Below are 18,104 nucleotides of genomic sequence, written 5' to 3'. Positions count from 1 at the left end.
TGTCTATTTTTCTCACAATAATAATAATAATAATAATAATAATAATAATAATAATAATAATAATAATAATAATAATAATAATATAGACGACAAATTCTGTATGAGGACACATTGTATTAAAGATTGTAAAATCGCCCGTAGCGTTAGGCAGAAAAATAGCCGGGATTGGATAGAAGTGTCAGGACCATCAGGACATACCCTCTGCATACGTCCCTACAACTAGCTAAATGTTATAACGGACCAGTTTCCAGACCAATTTCATGTAGAAAGTAGGGATACAGAACTCACAGGAGCCAGAAGAAACTTTGTTTTTAAGTAATGATTATGCCGTCTAAGCTACAGAAAACGTTGATGATGAGAATGAAAGAAATATTGAAATAAAGAAAGTGGGAGGAAGCGGAACCCGGAGAAAACCTACATACAGGGTGTTTGTTCAGCACAATGCCCACTAGGCTGAGTGGAAGAAGGTGAAACATTAAATTAACAACACTTCAGTAATAATAATAATAATAATAATAAATAATGGTATTAAAAGTTTTAAAGTTGCCCTAAATTTTGGCAAATTTTACTTAAACGTAGGGATTTCGGAGAGGGGGTTCCGTACCTTCAATACATGCCTCTGCAACTACCCACATTTTAACCAAAAGCTTTCCACTAAAATTTTATGTAGAAAGTATTCTACTGTATGTTTTAAGGAAAATAACTGTAATAAAAATAACTGAATATCACTCAGCAGTAAGGCAAATAATAAACTAATTTTTAGGATATGCAGGTAATTATATAAAAGCTTTGCTACAAAAATACTTACAAAGACAAATTCAATGAGCTCTGAAATACAAAGTAACAAAAAACCTATAAGATTCAGTCTACAGAGCAATTGTTACTTAAAGAATGGTCATGCACTATTTCCAGAATCGAGACAAGACGTGAAATGTTTACGATACTTTTCGTCTCTACTCGATTCTCATCTCCAAAGCGAGACGATAATTTGAGTTAGCCTTGTCCCGTCTCGAATGTAAAATGTTAACTCTCATTTTTTTTGTTTGTTTTAGAAACGAGATGAAAATTTTCTCTTCTCGTGGGCAACATTAAACAAAACCAAAATATTCTTGCCAAATGTCACGTTTCTGCTTGTAATGGTATGAACTGAGCGATAATTAGCTCCTAGCTTTTAATCTTCTACGAGATAATAATAATTATTATTAGTTTATTATTATTACTATTATTATTCATGAAGATTTGATACTTCAACTATTGAAACATCCGGGTATTCAAATATCTGAATATAATAAAACGTGTGTCATCGTCGATCAATCGCCATCAATGTCCGACGTGGATTCGAACCACGAACCTCCAGATTACACAGGTTCTCTGGTTCAATAGTTCACAAGGTTCTTTCTTCTCCACACGAAACCACAGATATGAGTGATTTAATTCTCATACTCTGCATTTGTTTCAAAGCAGTCGCCATTACCTGATCAATGATTTATATCCTCCACGATACATTGTAAAGAAGTTACAACAGGTTTACGTTCTATCTGAACGGCGCATCCACCGAGTCAACTTTGGGAATATCCCATTAAGTTAGCTTTCAACGTAGCTAAAGGAAACGTATGTAAACGAGTACATAGAGTTTTCCGTAGCAGAATGGATAAAGTCGTGGTTCGATAAGTACAAGTTTCGTGGTTCGAAACCCGTCTTGGAATTTCAGTTTTTTTTTTTTTAATTTTTAATTCCTTAGTTCTCAAGATCTTTCTCTGCCTTCGTAATCATCTGATGCTCTAAAAAGAGTTCTCCACCTTAATTCGACAACTGCCTAATGTGATCCTCGCAGTTCGAAACCTTCCTTTCTTCTGTTTCACAAAATCACAATTTTCGTCATAATACGAATGCTTTCCGATCATTTTTCCCCCAATTTATCCCCCGATTTATCTCTGTATATAAATCATCCCTCTCTGTCTCCATACTTCAATCTCTCTCTCTCCCTCTCTCTCAATGTAGCCCAGGAACTCATATGGCTTGAGATCAAACCTTCAACTCTTTAAACCAAATGTAAGCTCTCTAGCAATGTGCTATCGTAACTCTATAGGTTATTTGCTAAAAGCAGTGTCTTTTAGCTTTTATTCGGGGGGGAGGGGGGAATCTCCGCCGACATAAGATTTTCACTTTTTTATTAGTGTATTACTATACATTTGATCAAACAATACGTATTTATGAAGCTCAAGCTCAAGGGAGGGAGAATTACACCCTCCTGTCCTACCCAAATGACCCCCCTGGAACATTTTCATGCAATTACTGAAAAGAAATTAAATGAATCATTGAATAACACTCATTTCTGTCAGTAGATATTTTAGAGTTCTTTGTGTGCATTACAGGCTTCATATCCCAGTCAATGAAGGTAAAAATAAGCTAGATGTCGGAAGTAATTCCCGGAGAGCTGAATTTTTTCCTGTTGATAGACTATGATGAGACATATAATTTCCCAAAAGTCCCCGTTTCTCCCCCTTGTGCTTCCCCCCCCCCAGCTCCCCTTAAGGGTGAATTTGCCGTTTCTCAGAAAATTAGCCATAACTCCGAAACCAGTGAAGCAAATGCTTCGAATTTTTTTTTATTTTCTTTGTCTAATGTTAAGCTACAAAAAATGTGTGTTTCATTTTCTCGAGAAAGGTATAGTTTCGTGGCAATTGTGTCTTAAAAAGAAAACATTAATTTTTTGGCGGGAAAAATCCCTTTAATTTTTTTCTACGAGGTAAAGTAAAAAAATGTTTCAAATGAAAGTTTTAGATCGAAGTCTAAGCTTTAAAACGAGGTATATTATGATAGTATTTATTCGACACATAACGAAAAAAATAAAAATGTGCTCCACCGGATCAGCGAGTCTCAGTGCTGGTGTAATCCGACGAAATAGTATAGTGAGCTCAGAAATCTTAGTAAGAGCACAGAAGAGTTATGTACAATTTTTTACCCGATAAACTTAATTTGGATGGGAGGTATAAAGAAGCAACCTGGCTGGAATGGGCTTATGAACATTATTTGGAGCACCAAGCATTCTTCTGAATCTACATGTGTTATGGCAGTACCATTTATAAACTTAGACCCAAATAATATGTCTACCATCTACTCTGCTTTATCTTTTGCTGTAGATCAATGTAGAAAAGGAAATCAATCTTGCATTGCTACTTTTGACCAAGCATTGTATCTGAAAGCAACAGAAATCGTAGAAAGGTCAGATCCTAATAGTGACTTATCAAAGGTTATTCTTAGGTTAGGTAATTTCACCTTTTAATGTCTTATATGGGATCAGTGGGCCGCATAATGGAAGGAAGTGGCTTACAAAATCTATGGGAAACTGTTTATTGTTCGGCAACTGTTAATCACATGTTAAGTGGACATGCATATTCTAGAGGAATAAGAGCTTATTGTTTAACTGCAGCGTCTCTCATTACGGTAATGAGAGAAGAATATCCAAAGATTGAAGAGGACTGCAAGAAATTAGAAGACATACAGTAATGGCACAATTACTATGGATTTTTGATAAAAACAAAACTTTTGTGCAAAAATGTCTTGCAAACAATTTTATTAACTAATACTTTATTTACTTTACCACACCAGTACCAAACAAATATTTATTAGTTATTTTAAATGGGTTTTACAGTCTTATATGGGAGTGTCTGGCAATACAGAGAGAAAATGTCTGACAACCCTGACACAATCACTACATTGTCTGGACAGAGCTCAGTAATAGTCTGGCATTTGCGTGGAGAAATGTGTGTTTATTTAATTGTCTGCCTGTCATTTGCATGTCATCACTTTAGTTCTGTGTATTTGTGCATTTAAGTTTAATGCCAACTTTTTTTTTTTTTCACATTTTCTAATGTGTTTATGCAACTGAGCAGATATGGGCAAAGTTCGTGATTTGAATCCTCGCAAGGTTGGACAGATTAGTGTTTTATAGAAAGAAACCACCCTAAAACAGAAAGAAATAGCGAAGAAATTTAAAGTTTCAACTCGAACTGTCAGTAATATCAAGAAGAAATTGGAATATGGCCACAGTTTGGCATCAAATAGGGCTGGAAAATGTGGTAGACCTAAGAAAACAACACCGAAAATGAACAGAAAAATAATTAAAATGGCAATTAACAACAGAAGAGCATCTTGCAGAATTATTTCCAACCAACTTGCAGCAGAGAGCATTACCACTGCTCGCAGAACAGTAAATAAGAGACTATTGGAAGGTGGACTAAAAGCATATCGTCCCAGAAAAAAGCCTCGCCTTACTGACAAGATGAAAGGCTCGTAAGGCCTGGGCAGAGGCTCACGTTGACTGGACATCTGAGCAATGGGAGAAGATAAGAGTTTAAAATATTCATGTAAAAACATTAAAAACACAAATGATTAAAATTATGCAAAACATTAAACTTTACTTCCAATTTTAAGCCTTGCAGACTTTCACGTCTTTAAGTCTACTCGTTATTCAATTGCTTCCATCACTTTCTTCAGTTGTTCAACACCTTATTTTGTGTTTTATATTGTTGGCAGGTTATGTTCTCTGACGAGTCTATCATTGCAGTGCTTGACGACCGTGTGCAGACTGTAAGAAAGCGATCAGGTGAGCAATTTACACCGGAATGTTTAAAGAAGACTGTAAAATTCCCTCAGAAGGTCATGGTCTGGGGAGCCATTTCTGTGCATGGTACAAATCGTTTGGAGATTGTTGATGGCACCATGGACCAGTATAAGTACATAGAAGTACTACAAAGACATTTGCTACCTCAAACAAGGGACTGGTGTGCGGATAGACCTTGGATTTTTCAACAGGACTCAGCCCCGTGTCACACGGCAAGGTCAGTGAAGACCTGGTTTGAAGAAAATGGTGTAGAAGTGCTCTCATGGCCTGGAAATTCCCCGGATATGAATCCGATTGAGAGTTTATGGTCTGTATTGAAAGATGAAATACATGAAGTTACCATAACGACCAAAACAGAACTCATACAACATCTTATCCAAGTATGGGTTCATTCAGGTAGAATCAGGGAATTGTGCAGAAAGTTGATCACTGGAATGCCCAGACGTGTTAAAGCACTTGTTAATGCAAAGGGTGGACAAACTAAATATTAAAATAGTTGTTTACTATTGACGTACTCACTATTTGTGAATAAAATTGATTTGCATTATTTGTTTGCTTAAATGTCGTTTTTGTAGAAAATTTTTTTTTTTTTTTTTCAAAAATCCATAATTGTGCCAGTACTGTATGTCAGCAGCTTATTGACAAGGAACTGGATTTCGAGCAAATTAACCTGGATGATGAAGTAACAGAAACTGTTTTAAACATTGAAACAAATTTTGAAGAGATAAAATAATCCAGCAGGACAGCAAAGCTTCCGCTAAATCTAATTAAGTGCATAGATCTTATGTTGAAATTTATACTTGCAGAAAGAACTGGCAACTGGAACATGCGCTTGAGTATAGGAATAGACATGCTTCCATACTTCCATGCTGCAGGCCACTTGTCCTATGCTAAATCCGTGCATTTATATGCTCAGCAAATGTTAAAACTCGAATCTAAACTATCAAAAGAAGAATACGAATTATTTACTAAACAAGTTTATTTTACCGTTCGCAGGAATAGGAAATATTGGTCAGGAACTTGGACAGACATGATAATAGAAAAATGCCTAATGCGTTCAATGAAAGCGGTGGGAGGTCTGACGCATGGAAAAGGAATAACACATAGTACTTTGTCAAAATGGATTCATGGAACACCGTACTCTTTAAAGATACAAGAAGCCTTAGATAAACTTGCAGGAACAACCTTAAATTTTACTGAACAGCATGTTGAACTGCGGGAATCAAGGAAAGAAAGAGATAACAAGGATATTGAGAAATTTACATTTTGGCTGAGACAGCACAACCCTTTTACCAAGCTTTCAGGGGATCTCGTGTCTTTACATTCCGGCTTTGTGTCAAATGATAGTGTTAACAGTGATAAAGTTTATGAAGTGGGTTTGGCAGCTATGGAAAAAATGAAAGGTAAGAGTTTTGGAGAGCTAAAATTGAAAAGAAAAGACATGGTAATTACTCAAGCCAATCATAAGTCTGTATCGGTTCGATCATTAAAAGTGAACATAAACCCACAACAGCTTTTTAATAGAATTTTATGTGTATGTGACAGCCCCAATAAACTGAAAATGTATTTGGAATACTTTCTGTCTTCCATCGATTTTTGATGATACTTATCTTCGGAAAGGAACTAAATCGTCTATAGTTAAAGCATTTTCAGAAGGAATCGTTAAGCAACCATGCTTAGAAGATGCTGGGATAGTTATCGCTGGAGGTTTCCTTCTTCATTGTTTCATGGCCTAAGGATGCTACATATGCAGATATTGTTAGGAACTATTGCTCATTTGTGCTGTCCAAGTATGGACATAATTGTACGGTGGTGTTCGATGGTTATCCAGAAGAGGCGACTACGAAAGATGAACACCAAAGGAGGACACTGAAATATTCCTCATGCGAAATACAGTTCGACGAATAATACATGTGTCGTAAAAAAGAAACTCTTCTTTCTAACAGAAAGAACAGCACATGTAAAGAGTTGGAAAAGGTTGGATTAGCAGCAGTTAAAGCTGAAGAAGATGCTGATACTGAAATTCTAAGGACTGGAATTGACAAACTTGATACCTTTTCCAGAGTGATTGTTGTTGGAAATGACACGGACATTTTAATATTGCTAGTTGCATTAGCACCAGAGAAGAGACCCATTTTCTTTCGAAAAGATGTTGGAGGAAAGAACCCGTCAAGCACTTGTTTTGATATCGATAAATTGAAAAGATCCAACAAAAATATAGACAAACTTCTCCTTTTTGCCCATGCTGTTTCTAGCTGTGATACAACTTCGTCATTTTTTGGAATTGGGAAAACAAAAGCAGTTGAATTAATTAAAAAAAAAAAAAAAAAAGCAAAATGTGAGGCAGATTGTTTCCTGCAACAGAAAGAAGTGTCTTAAGACCGATACTAAGTATGAAACCTTTTGCTCCTGATGACCTCCTAGCAATAATTTGATGCTCTTGCAAGGCAGCGTGTGGAGATTATTGTCGCTGCAAATATCTGACTTTACCTGTTCAGCTATGTGTGAGCACTGTAATGGGTTATCATGAAACAATGTACCTCAATACAATGAAGATTTTGAAGATCAATTACACGAATAATCTGACTTCATTTTAAAATGAATATTAGAAAACATTGCACACAGTATTCTTAGGTGATAATGGTCCGTGATGCTGTTCTTGTTATGAATTTATTTAAAAGTATAGAAATTAAAATAAACTCATACTGTAAGAAACCTGCCGGTTGTTGCTAGTCCGGGACACGGCGGGTCCATAGGTGGTGGATAATGGAAAGCCCAATATGAGGGTAGGGAATAGTCCCTCCGAACCAAAACTGGCATTTTCTGATCTTATTCCTATGAGGCTTGAAGCATATTCTTATGACGCTCAAAGCTACATTACTCAGCTCTGGCTTTACGTACCGTGACAATATATACCTCGTTTTAGAGCTTAGACTTCGATCTAAAACTTTTATTTGAAACATTTTTTTTACTTTTCCTCGTAGAAAAAAAATAAAGGGAATTTTTCCCGCCAAAAAACTGTTGTTTTCTCTTTAAGACACAATTGCCACGAAACTATACATTTCTCGAGAAAAATAAAAGACACCTTTTTTTGTAGCCTAATATTAGACAAAGAAAATAAAAAAAATTTCGAAGCATTTGCTTCACTGGTTTCGGAGTTATGGCTGATTTTCTGAGACGGCAAATTCACCTTTATGGGGGGCTGAGGGGAAAACCACAAGGGGGAGAACCGGGGACTTTTGGGAAATTACATGTCTCATCATAGTCTATCAACAGGAAAAAATTCAGCTCTCCGGGAATTTGTTCCGACACGAAACCTATTTTGACTGGGCTATTAGGAAGCAGAAAACCTACTGCCGTTATTGGCGATTTCCAAAGATCTCTTAGGGAGCATCTTACTAGCTTGCAGCCTTTAAAAAAGGGAAAGAATGAAACTAAAGGTCTTTATGAAGCTCTGGGAACATTGTGAGACTTTTTTTAATTTAGGCTTAAAAATATTTCAGAACAAACGAATGGAAAAGGCTGTTTTAAAGCTATAACGTTGTAAACTTGATTCCTGTTTCTTTTTCAGCTGAATGGAAAGAGTGTACTACGTCACACTCACTGCTTTTGACAAGGAGAGGTGGAGGAGTTGTATTGAATACTAGAAGCAACTAATCGATTGAAACATGTATTTCTGGATGCATAAGAAAACGGGGCAAGAGTTTGTTATTAATTTGTACTTAAGAATTTTTGTAACAATTTCTATGCCGCGAACTGTACATCATTTTATACACACTTTCAGGATGCTGGACACCGCAACTTGACACAGGAACAGCGTACTGATGAAAGTCGTTGAGGAGCAAAAGGCATGTCACACATGACAAGTAGGTATCCATTTTCCTTTATCATCTAGCCAAAATCAGAAGTTGGGAGTGGAATATTAGGTTGTGGAATGTGAGATCTTCGCCATATCATCGCTTGATAATGAGCTCTTCTTATAGTCGGGTGAAGGTCGAAGGCATATTTGATCCCTGAATTTGCTTTTTGGTAAACAACCACCACGTTGTTTAGTTTTGGCATGTACACTGAACATATGTATACTTCAAGTGCATTATATGTTTCATTCTTGATAATATCTGTTTGACCTAATGAGGCAAGAGCTTTCAGAATTTTGTCGCCAGCATTTATGAAGCTCTTCCAAAAACTGGTTTTTGATTTATAACTGAAGGAATCAGTAGTATCCCATCCAGAAAGAGAATGCATTCCCAGTTAAGCTTCAGCTCTTTTCTCACCTAAGACTTATATTAAATCTATACGAATCGTGCGCTTCTGAGAACCAGTTAAAACAAATGTGGTATCACTTGTCAATTCTGGATATTTAGTGATTGCCAGTACAAAAACATCAGTATCTGGTTAAAAAATTGATAATTTTTTTTTAGCTCCTCTTTAGGTTGCAAGATTTGCGTGGAGGATTAACTTTGTATCAGCTTCTTCTTGTGAAGTGCTGAAATCTTCTGCCAGTGATTTGTTTGACTTGCCTTCGTCAAGGAAAGAAAGAATATATTTTTTTTTCTAAATGACGAGTTTTTGAACAAATTCTGACTTAATACTACAGTATGTTTAAGTCTTTATTTTTATAATGAGATAAACGTTTTTTCATGGTGACATATTTCATATTCATTTTTTTCTTCAAGCTTGTACATAAGAGGTGAGTTACCATGTTGCCGTTTTTCTCTAGTGGCATTGTTTTGGGAACTCGCAAAGTAAGTATCGAATACGATATGAATTTCTACGTATTCGTTGTACTTGTCTAAAATTTTATTGCTGAACTGATCTGACAAATCAGCGACCGTTTGCATATCGTTTGAAGGTTTCAATGTATGTAATTCTGCCATACCATCTACAATTGCAGTCCTCGAGTCAGTAGATTGTACTTGGTTTGCATCTTCGCTGGTTACTGAAGAAAGATTGGGAATCTCTGTTGTTGCTTCCTTTGTGCAAAGTTCTTCCAAATGGTGCATCAACTTACTTTTGGCTTGAGTTGTGTACATTGTTCCCTCACCTGGAAAAATGGATCTTGGGATGGATTGGATCTTACTAGCTCATACTTTCCGATAATGTCTTTGAAATTTACATTAGGAAGCGAACGACAAAGAACGACAGGACGATTAAACAGCTTATGTCATCCTTTATTTCTAGAATACCTTCATTACTTGGATTTTTTACCAATGTTTTCCACAATTTTAGAGTTTTCTGTGTGAAAATGGATCCCAGAAATTTGTTCCAATTATTCGTTCACTAACAAATTTTTGGTATTCTTGTAAACCAATGTCTGACATGCTGGACACATCATGTTTCACATCAGGTGGTGCAACAGTCATTAATTACGCAGTTCTTCTCCATCACAGATGAAAGGATTGAAATGGGTTTTCAAACAGTCTATCATAGCAATGACATTTTTCTTACAACGAGAGGATGTAGCACAGTTAGCTTCATGATGGTCTTTAGGCTTTTTCGGTTCTCTAGGTTTCATGCCTAAAGCACATGTCTTTGTTAGGTCTGGACTTGTTAGAAAAAACTTCATTAACGTTTCTTTATTTTGAGTTACTCCGATAATACCACCTCTAATTTTCAATCGCCGATTTTCTTGCTCAAGTGCTTCATCCGCTCCAAGATGACAAAATGGTGAACCAGATTTGTTAGGAGCCCACTTTCCTTCTTCAAGTTGTGACCAACTTCTATATCATTTTTGGCTAGTGCATTCATTTCTGCAATATGCAAGGCGCAGAATGCACTGTAATTGGGCAAGTTCTATACAAAAAAAATACTTTGTAAAATCTTCAAATGAAGACAATCTTAACTTCTACTTTGCACTCCGCACTACTCGCATAAATGACATCAAAGTGAAAACCATATTCACATAATTTAGAACCATGAGAGAGAATTACACAAAAGAATAAAGCAAGGAAGAAAATGCTTCAAAGAGAAACAAGAGGAAATTATGAAAAGTATATAGAACTGCGACATAAAGCAAATAAAGTCTGCAGAAGAAAAAAGAGGGACAGCTTAAAACATACCCTAGAAGAGATCGAGCAACTAAGCCGAGAGAATGAGATAAGAAAGTTCTATGCAGCAATTAATAAAATGCTGAAGTGATATCAGCCTAGAACTACAGGTTGTAGAGATAAAAATGGGAAAGTATTGGAAGAGAATAAGGTGATGGATAGATGGGCCGAGTACTTCCGTGAACAGCTGAATATGGAAGAGATAAGGGACGACCAACAAGATGAAGAGCAGAAACTATACGAACCACAACGCGATGAGGAAGAAAGAGTAGCAAACCCAACTGAGAAAGAAATATGGGCAGCAATTAAGAAACTGAGAAATAATCAAGCACCCGGCGAAGACGACATCATCGCAGAAATGGTTAAATACTCCGCACCTGAAGTTAAACAAGAAATTCACAAGCTTATAAAAGTGATATGGGAGGAAGAAGTAATGCCCAGCAGCTGGAAAGTGGGAATAATATGTCCAATTCACAAGAAAGGTGACAGGTTGGATTGCACAAACTATATAGGAATCACATTACTTAACATAGCATACAAAATAATGTCCACTGTAATAAACAAAAGACTGTGGAAATATTCTGAGAATATAATTGGGGAATATCAAGCAGGATTAAGGCCCAACAGAAGCACGACGGATCAGTTATTTATATTAAAACAAACAGTAGAGAACATCAGGAACATAATGTTACTTTGCGCATGTTATTTATAGATTTTAAGAGTGCCTTCGAAAGCATTAATAGAACGACCCTGATTAACACATTGAAGGAATTTGGCATACCTAGGAAATTGGTACGATTAATAAAAATGACAATGGAACAAACCAAGGCCAAGGTGAAAATAGGAGATAACAGACTCATTTGAATATAATGGTGGAATCAAACAGGGAAATGGTCTCTCGACGACACTAGTCAATACAGTCTTGCATAGAGCAATAAATAAAATAGACAAACGAGGAACCATATTCACCAAACTGAGCCACATATTAGCCTACGCAGATGATGTTACAATCACAGCAAGAACTGAAAGAGAACTGAAACAAGTATACATCAAATTGGAAAACGAGGCTGGAAAAATGAGATTAAGAGTCAACGTAGGAAAAACTAAGTACATGATAATATCACAAAAATGAAAGAAAGGAACATAACGGAATTGAAAATAGAAAACAAGACCTTCCAGGCTGTAAGAAGCTTTAAATATCTAGGTATGACACTGAACAATCAAAACAGAATGAGTGATACAATACAGGAAAGAATACAAGCAGGAAACAAAGCATTCTATTGTAACATGCAGCTGCTGAAGAGTAAATGCACAAAAATGAAGATTTATAAAACAATGATTCGGCCGGTAATAGCCTACGGGGCGGAAGTATGGACCATGACGAAGCGGAATGAGAACATGCTCAGGATATCTGAAAGAAGAATTATAAGAAAAATTTACGGACCCGTGAAAGAGGGCGACGAATGGAGAAGAACTAATGGGGAAATAGCTGATATACTGGGGAATCAGGATACAGTTAGGTTCATTACGGCTCAGCGGTTAAGATGGTTTGGATATGTGGAAAGAATGACGGCTGACAGACAGCCGAAGAAAGTCCTGCACGAAAGAATGTATACAAACAGAAGAAGAGGAAAACCCAAGTCGCGATGGATTGACGATATAAGAAGAGATCTGGGAAAGATTAAGATAAAAGGATGGGCTAACAGATTGAAGAACCGTGACGAATGGAGGCTAATAGTTGAGGAGGCCAAGGCCCACATAGGACTGTAGCGCCGAGTGGTAAGGTAAGGTAAGTAATTGTAAACGTGGTATTGTTCTTACTTTTTTTTCTCAAAGTCTTCAAGTTTTTCATATAGTTGCATGTTCTTCATTTCCTCGGTTCCAACTTTGTTGGCTAATTGTACGGATTCTGAATCTTTTTTCTGCCATGCATCCCAAATCATTGTTTGTATATTCTTGCAATTATCTTTTAAGTATTTGTGTTCTTTAAGAAACTCTTCAAAAAATAATGTAAACAGCACTTGCAATGTAGTTATGCGAGTTTTACATGACCTACGAACTGGTTTTCCGTCTAATAAATGACTTACAGTTGTATCACTAAAGATACCGCTTTCGATCCACAGCTCGGGAATGCCAGTCAACTCGATGTAATTTCCTATAGCTCTCAACGCGGCCATTATTTTGCGTAGGTTTCCTAGAATTATTACCCTATTCTAGTTCAATAAACCATTTAAAGTTTTTTTTAACAATTCCAAGCTTTAACTTTTAGACCCCAAGTGGATTTGGCACCTACATCCGTTGTACATTTCCGTGGTCAAGTATTAGAGATCTAGAAAAGAGCTTTCGTTAAAAAATTAGATAATCGAAAACGGATGAAAAATAAACGAGACAGCGATGAGTTTAAACTTCGTCCGTCCGCCATCTTGAAATGGTCACCATGTTTGCCAGTTGAGAGTCCAAGACCTTCACCATCACATCTCGTACATCTTAAGTATCCCACAAAACTGATTTCTCCACATTCGCAATTGGTTTAATCTCATGCCCAAACTTCTCTTCCAACAATATTAAAAAAACGTACAAAAAATGACCAAAAACATGAATATTTGCATTTTGGGTAAAAACTAAAGTAGATAGCAGAAATTTTGTAATAAACAAAAGTATAGAGCCACTAAAGACATTTCGTTTGCAAAAAAGATGATCGAAATCGGATGAAAAATAACCGAGATAGAGACAAATAAGGATGTCATTCCTCCGCCATCTTGGAACGGCCGCCATATTTGCCAGTCTCGGGTCCCAGATGTCCACCATCGCTTTCCTTATTCTACAATGCATAAGGAAAAAAATGAAACCACTCACAATCACAAAAATGCGCACGGACAAAGAATATTGGTAGTTAGAAAACCCACTAATGTTTGTTACTGATCGGACACCAATCCCCATTGGTGTGATGCATCTGCTGGCATTATTGGAAAAGGGATGGTGTGATGTGGTATGTAAGGAACCCCTGTTGTGGGTCCTTTGTTTATCAATGGTATCTTAACAGCAATCAAGAATCATCGAATCGGCATTATGGAAGTTGTGTTCGTGAATATTTGCATGTGCAGTTTCCCAACTCGCGGATCGGGTGCTGTGGAGTGGCCACCAGGTTCCCTGATCTCAGTGCCCTAGATTTTTATCTTTGGGGACATCTTAAGTCCATTTTGTATTCAGTGAAAATTCGGGATATTGACCCCCTAAAGATACGCATATAAAACACGTGTGCAAGAATACCTGAAAGCATTTTGAGCAAGGTTTTGGATTAATGAGAAGAAATAATGACTGACAATTCAACGGAATGGACAGCGCTGAAATGTGTGATATGTGACTAACGTTTTTTTTTTTTTAAGTCATAACTTCGTTATGGTAAGTGATAGATCACAGCATTAAATTTCTGAGAAAATTTCGAATGAGAACAAAGCATGAGAACATATGGTTTCCATTTAAGAAAATGAAAGTGAATTCAAAATAGCGGATTTTAAGATGGTGACCATCGACATCACATGTCCTATAGCTTTTCCTCCAACTGTACTACTAATATATAGTTACTTTTGCAATTCTTTTAAAATTCTGTCTTTTATCTGGGTGTTTCCACACTTTTGGACCACCCTGTACATTCTTGGGACACTTACTTGTTTACAGAAAGCAGTTTCTCGTTAAAACAATTTTTACTCTATAATGATCAATGTTAAAATCGAGAATGGTTCATTTATGACAATTCCGGTTTGAATAGAAGGTAAAAGAGCAGTTGATACTTATTCTTAAAACGCTAAATCGATTCCACACACACACACACAAAATAATAATAATAATAATAATAATAATAATAATAATAATAATAATAATAATAATAATAATAATAATAACAGCTTCTGGTTATCACTTTTCGATTTCGCTTTATGTAAATTAACCTTGAAACCGGAAATTGAAGTGTATTTCTTCTACTTCTGGTTTTACTAGAGAGCTAAGGATGGAGATAAAATGTATTGTGATGCTTAATCGCATCGCGCTAAAACCGGAAATGGTTGATTTCTAGGACTTCCTGTTTGAATATCACTTCCATCTACGAACTCTATTCCTAACTTTTAATCCTCTACATCCTCACCAAAACTGATGGTGATCCAACAAATGATCCTTTTGTCTCCCGGATAGACAGAGTAAATATACAAAAGGGTTTTGATAAACAAACCTCCTTAAAAAGTAGTGGAGAGCACAGTGAGGACCCAGAAAACATTTATTCTGGAACACCACTGCCTCAAACCGTCCTTGCACTGCAACCACATGTCACGGAACGGAATCCATCATTTGAAAACTTTATGTTGTCATTTTGAATCTTTAAATAAGGTTGTATATAAACTTTCATCAAATTAACATATCACCCCTCTAAATAACATGTTATGACCAAATGAACTAGTAATTTTAAAGTACATGAACTTTATCCACTTACATTTGGCTAATTTCAGTTACGTGTCCTTTGTTTCACAATTAGTATATCAGGCATAATTTATTTCCTGGAATATTAAAATTGTTTCTGAAATAAGCATTGATGCTTCACTGTAACCGAATAGACACTGTGAGTAAACCCAGGTTTGAGTTCTGTTGAGGGCATAGTTTTACCTACTGGCCTAGCATGGTCAATTGGCAACTACTTACCTAGATATATTAAGAAGCATCGAAATGTAATCCAGAAAGCCAGAAATAGGCGCAATGGAAACCAACGTGTTGACCACAACTAAAAACACAAAAACTATTTTTTAAAAGTGTTTTAAAGAATCTAAGAAACTGTTACGTTGTCGCTTCCAGAAATGGAAAAATCATTTTTTTTTATAAACCAAGCTACTTGATCTCTACTACCTTCCTTTCAAATGGTTTTACGTTTCACAGTGCATGATTTTGTTTAATACAAATATGTTTTCTTATATACGTAGGTATGTCTCGTGATGTAAAATAATGTACGAGTTAACTATTTCTTATAAATTAGTTCGGTTAAATTAAGGAAAATAATGTTTTCAGTAAAAATGCTTGTATTAACTCTTATCAGAATCGAACAACTATAAAGTTCAAATCATGTTCTGGCGTATCGAAATTATCATTTCCACCAACATAAATTAGTTCCATCTTAGCACATTCTCGCCCATGTTACGATCATAGAATCTTATGATGCTGGAAGTTTACTCAAATTGTGAACTGTAGTGTGTAAACTCTAGACAGTACAGTAATACGATTTGGCGAGACAAAAAGGAAAAAGAAAGAAAAGAAAACCACACATACACGCATATAAATACAATAAAAGATCGTGTTAAACACTGAAAATAATTAAATTTTAAGACCACTTATTCTCTACGCAACAATGCTTGACTTATTCAACTTTCATTACACTTCACATCATATATGACGTATTAACGGGCCAAAACAGTTAAATCCTTTTAAACCACTGCTAAATAACTGGACCAATATTAACTATTTTCCAGTCGTATTATTAAGCAATGGTTCCATTATTTTTAAAAAATCTTTCTCCGATTGAGACAGACATGATGCACATTTCTAATTCTATAAATACAGAAGTACAAAAATACGAAATATTTATTTTATGGAAGCGTAAAGTAAGGCTCAATTACAACGTCAAGAACATAATCAACTACACTTTTAGAATTATCTTCTTAAAAACATAGGAAATATTTGCAACCTTTTTTCGTATTAGCTTTATCATTTTACAATTTTGTTTAGAAGAGAAATATTGTTTTCTACCTATATTATTAGGAAATGTTATGTTATATCAGTAAGAATCGCTTACCTTGACCAAGCTTGCGTTAATGTAATCGCATGACCCCTTAGAAAGGATGACTCGGCTATGATCGTATGGGCTAACATCTCTGTATCGATTTAAATTCTTGTTATGTGATTTCTTCGCTTCCGTTACTGAAAATTCATTATTCACACACTCATTGCGTATGTGCTGCAAAATAAACAAGTAAAATCAATTTTTTCCTTAAATTGTTTCGTTTACATTCAAAAGCATCAGTTTTTTTTTTCTAACTGTTCAAGTTTATACTGTCCTAGCATATTAAAATATGGGCCATTGTCCAAACATTCATTTTTTTTTTTTTTTTTTTTTTTTTTAACAGTAACAGGAAAATAAAGTTCCATGTCTGCAGAAACAGTACGCACTTTTCTTTAAACATCAAAATTAGGTTCGCTGATTTGTATAAAGAATCGTTTCTCAAACTTTATTAGTTCTATTAACAAAAATGTTTTACGAACCATAATATTCTTGTCCCTTTCGAAAGCATTTTATTATTATTTTCATGTTTTCAACATATATAACTACATCAGTATACTTATATCTTTAAAATGGTATTGATGAAAATTCCTTTTATTTTGTATTTGTATTAATAGCAGAAAATACATATTAGGTTTTTTTTTCGTTTTTAATTGAAAATACAAATTTATAACAATATATTTATGTAAACTATTAGAATTCGTATAATCTTTACTTTATTAAATTCAGAAAAGGAATTTTAAAAAATCTCTGAGCAAAGCAAGATTTAGTTAAAAATAATAATTGTGTAAAAGTCTGGCTTCATACCTACAGTCGGTACACAGTAGGTACTGTGTCTGATGAAGTCAAAAGGTTTCGGTAAATTGGCGAAACTGTTACACAATTATTATTTTTAACTAAAACTTGCTTTGCTCAGAGATTTGTATTTCTTTTATAAAGTTGCTAAGTAAAGCAAAGCTAACATGAACCAGATATTTATAAAATTGTATAGTCTATCCCTCTTTGAGATTCTCAACTACAATGTGTAATAGGCGATTCACTTTAATTTTATTTTTCTAATGTTCAATGTTAAATCTAAGGAGACCACAAGGACGTAAGTTTGAGAAACGTTAATATAAAGAATTACTTTTCTATTAACCACTACGCCACTCAGTCCGCCTCCCACAAGAGCCAAACACACTCTTACTCCTGTAGTCGGTGCTCTCCACTCAGAACACATAACTTCTTGGTTGGTTAATTTTAACGTCCCCTTCAGCAACGAGACTATATAAGACGGGACCAACTGATTAACGTGGAATCCGAACCACAAGAGCCCCCTCCAGGAATCTACTGGCTTGTACACACAGCCTATCCGCTGTGCTTGGACAATCCTATGTCCATATATTGAGAACACCTATTGATGGTTGTGATTTTATATACAGTATAACCTCGTTAACACGAACTCGCTTAAGGCGAACACTCGGTTAGGACGAACAAAATTTCGGTCCCGCCATCGCTGTACGTTATCTTATAGGAAGTTCTATCGGTTAACACGAATTTCGGTTAGCACGAATTACGAACTAATTTTTAGTCCCTTGAGTCAGTAAAGGTTTTCATTTAACACGAACTTTCAACC

General features: G+C 35.6%; 1 protein-coding gene across 3 annotated transcripts in view; it reads right to left on the bottom strand.

The window, feature by feature from the left end:
• LOC145673807 (tyrosine-protein phosphatase non-receptor type 2-like) overlaps positions 1-18,104 on the bottom strand; it is a 281,317-nt gene that overhangs the window by 244,326 nt on the left and 18,887 nt on the right. For all 3 annotated transcript variants that reach the window (XR_014128818.1, XM_081743573.1, XM_081743574.1), the window contains exon 2: positions 16,505-16,666. Coding sequence is in view for 2 of the 3 variants with exons in the window: in XM_081743573.1 (XP_081599699.1) it covers positions 16,505-16,666 (162 nt within the window). In the remaining variant the exon portion in view is untranslated. The remainder of the gene's footprint in view (positions 1-16,504; positions 16,667-18,104) is intronic.

This window comes from Thermobia domestica, chromosome 17 (genome assembly GCF_964235325.1).
Source record: "Thermobia domestica chromosome 17, izTheDome1.hap1.1, whole genome shotgun sequence".
NCBI classification, from domain to species: Eukaryota; Metazoa; Arthropoda; class Insecta; order Zygentoma; family Lepismatidae; genus Thermobia; species Thermobia domestica.
This window is presented reverse-complemented; position numbering and strand designations above follow the sequence as displayed.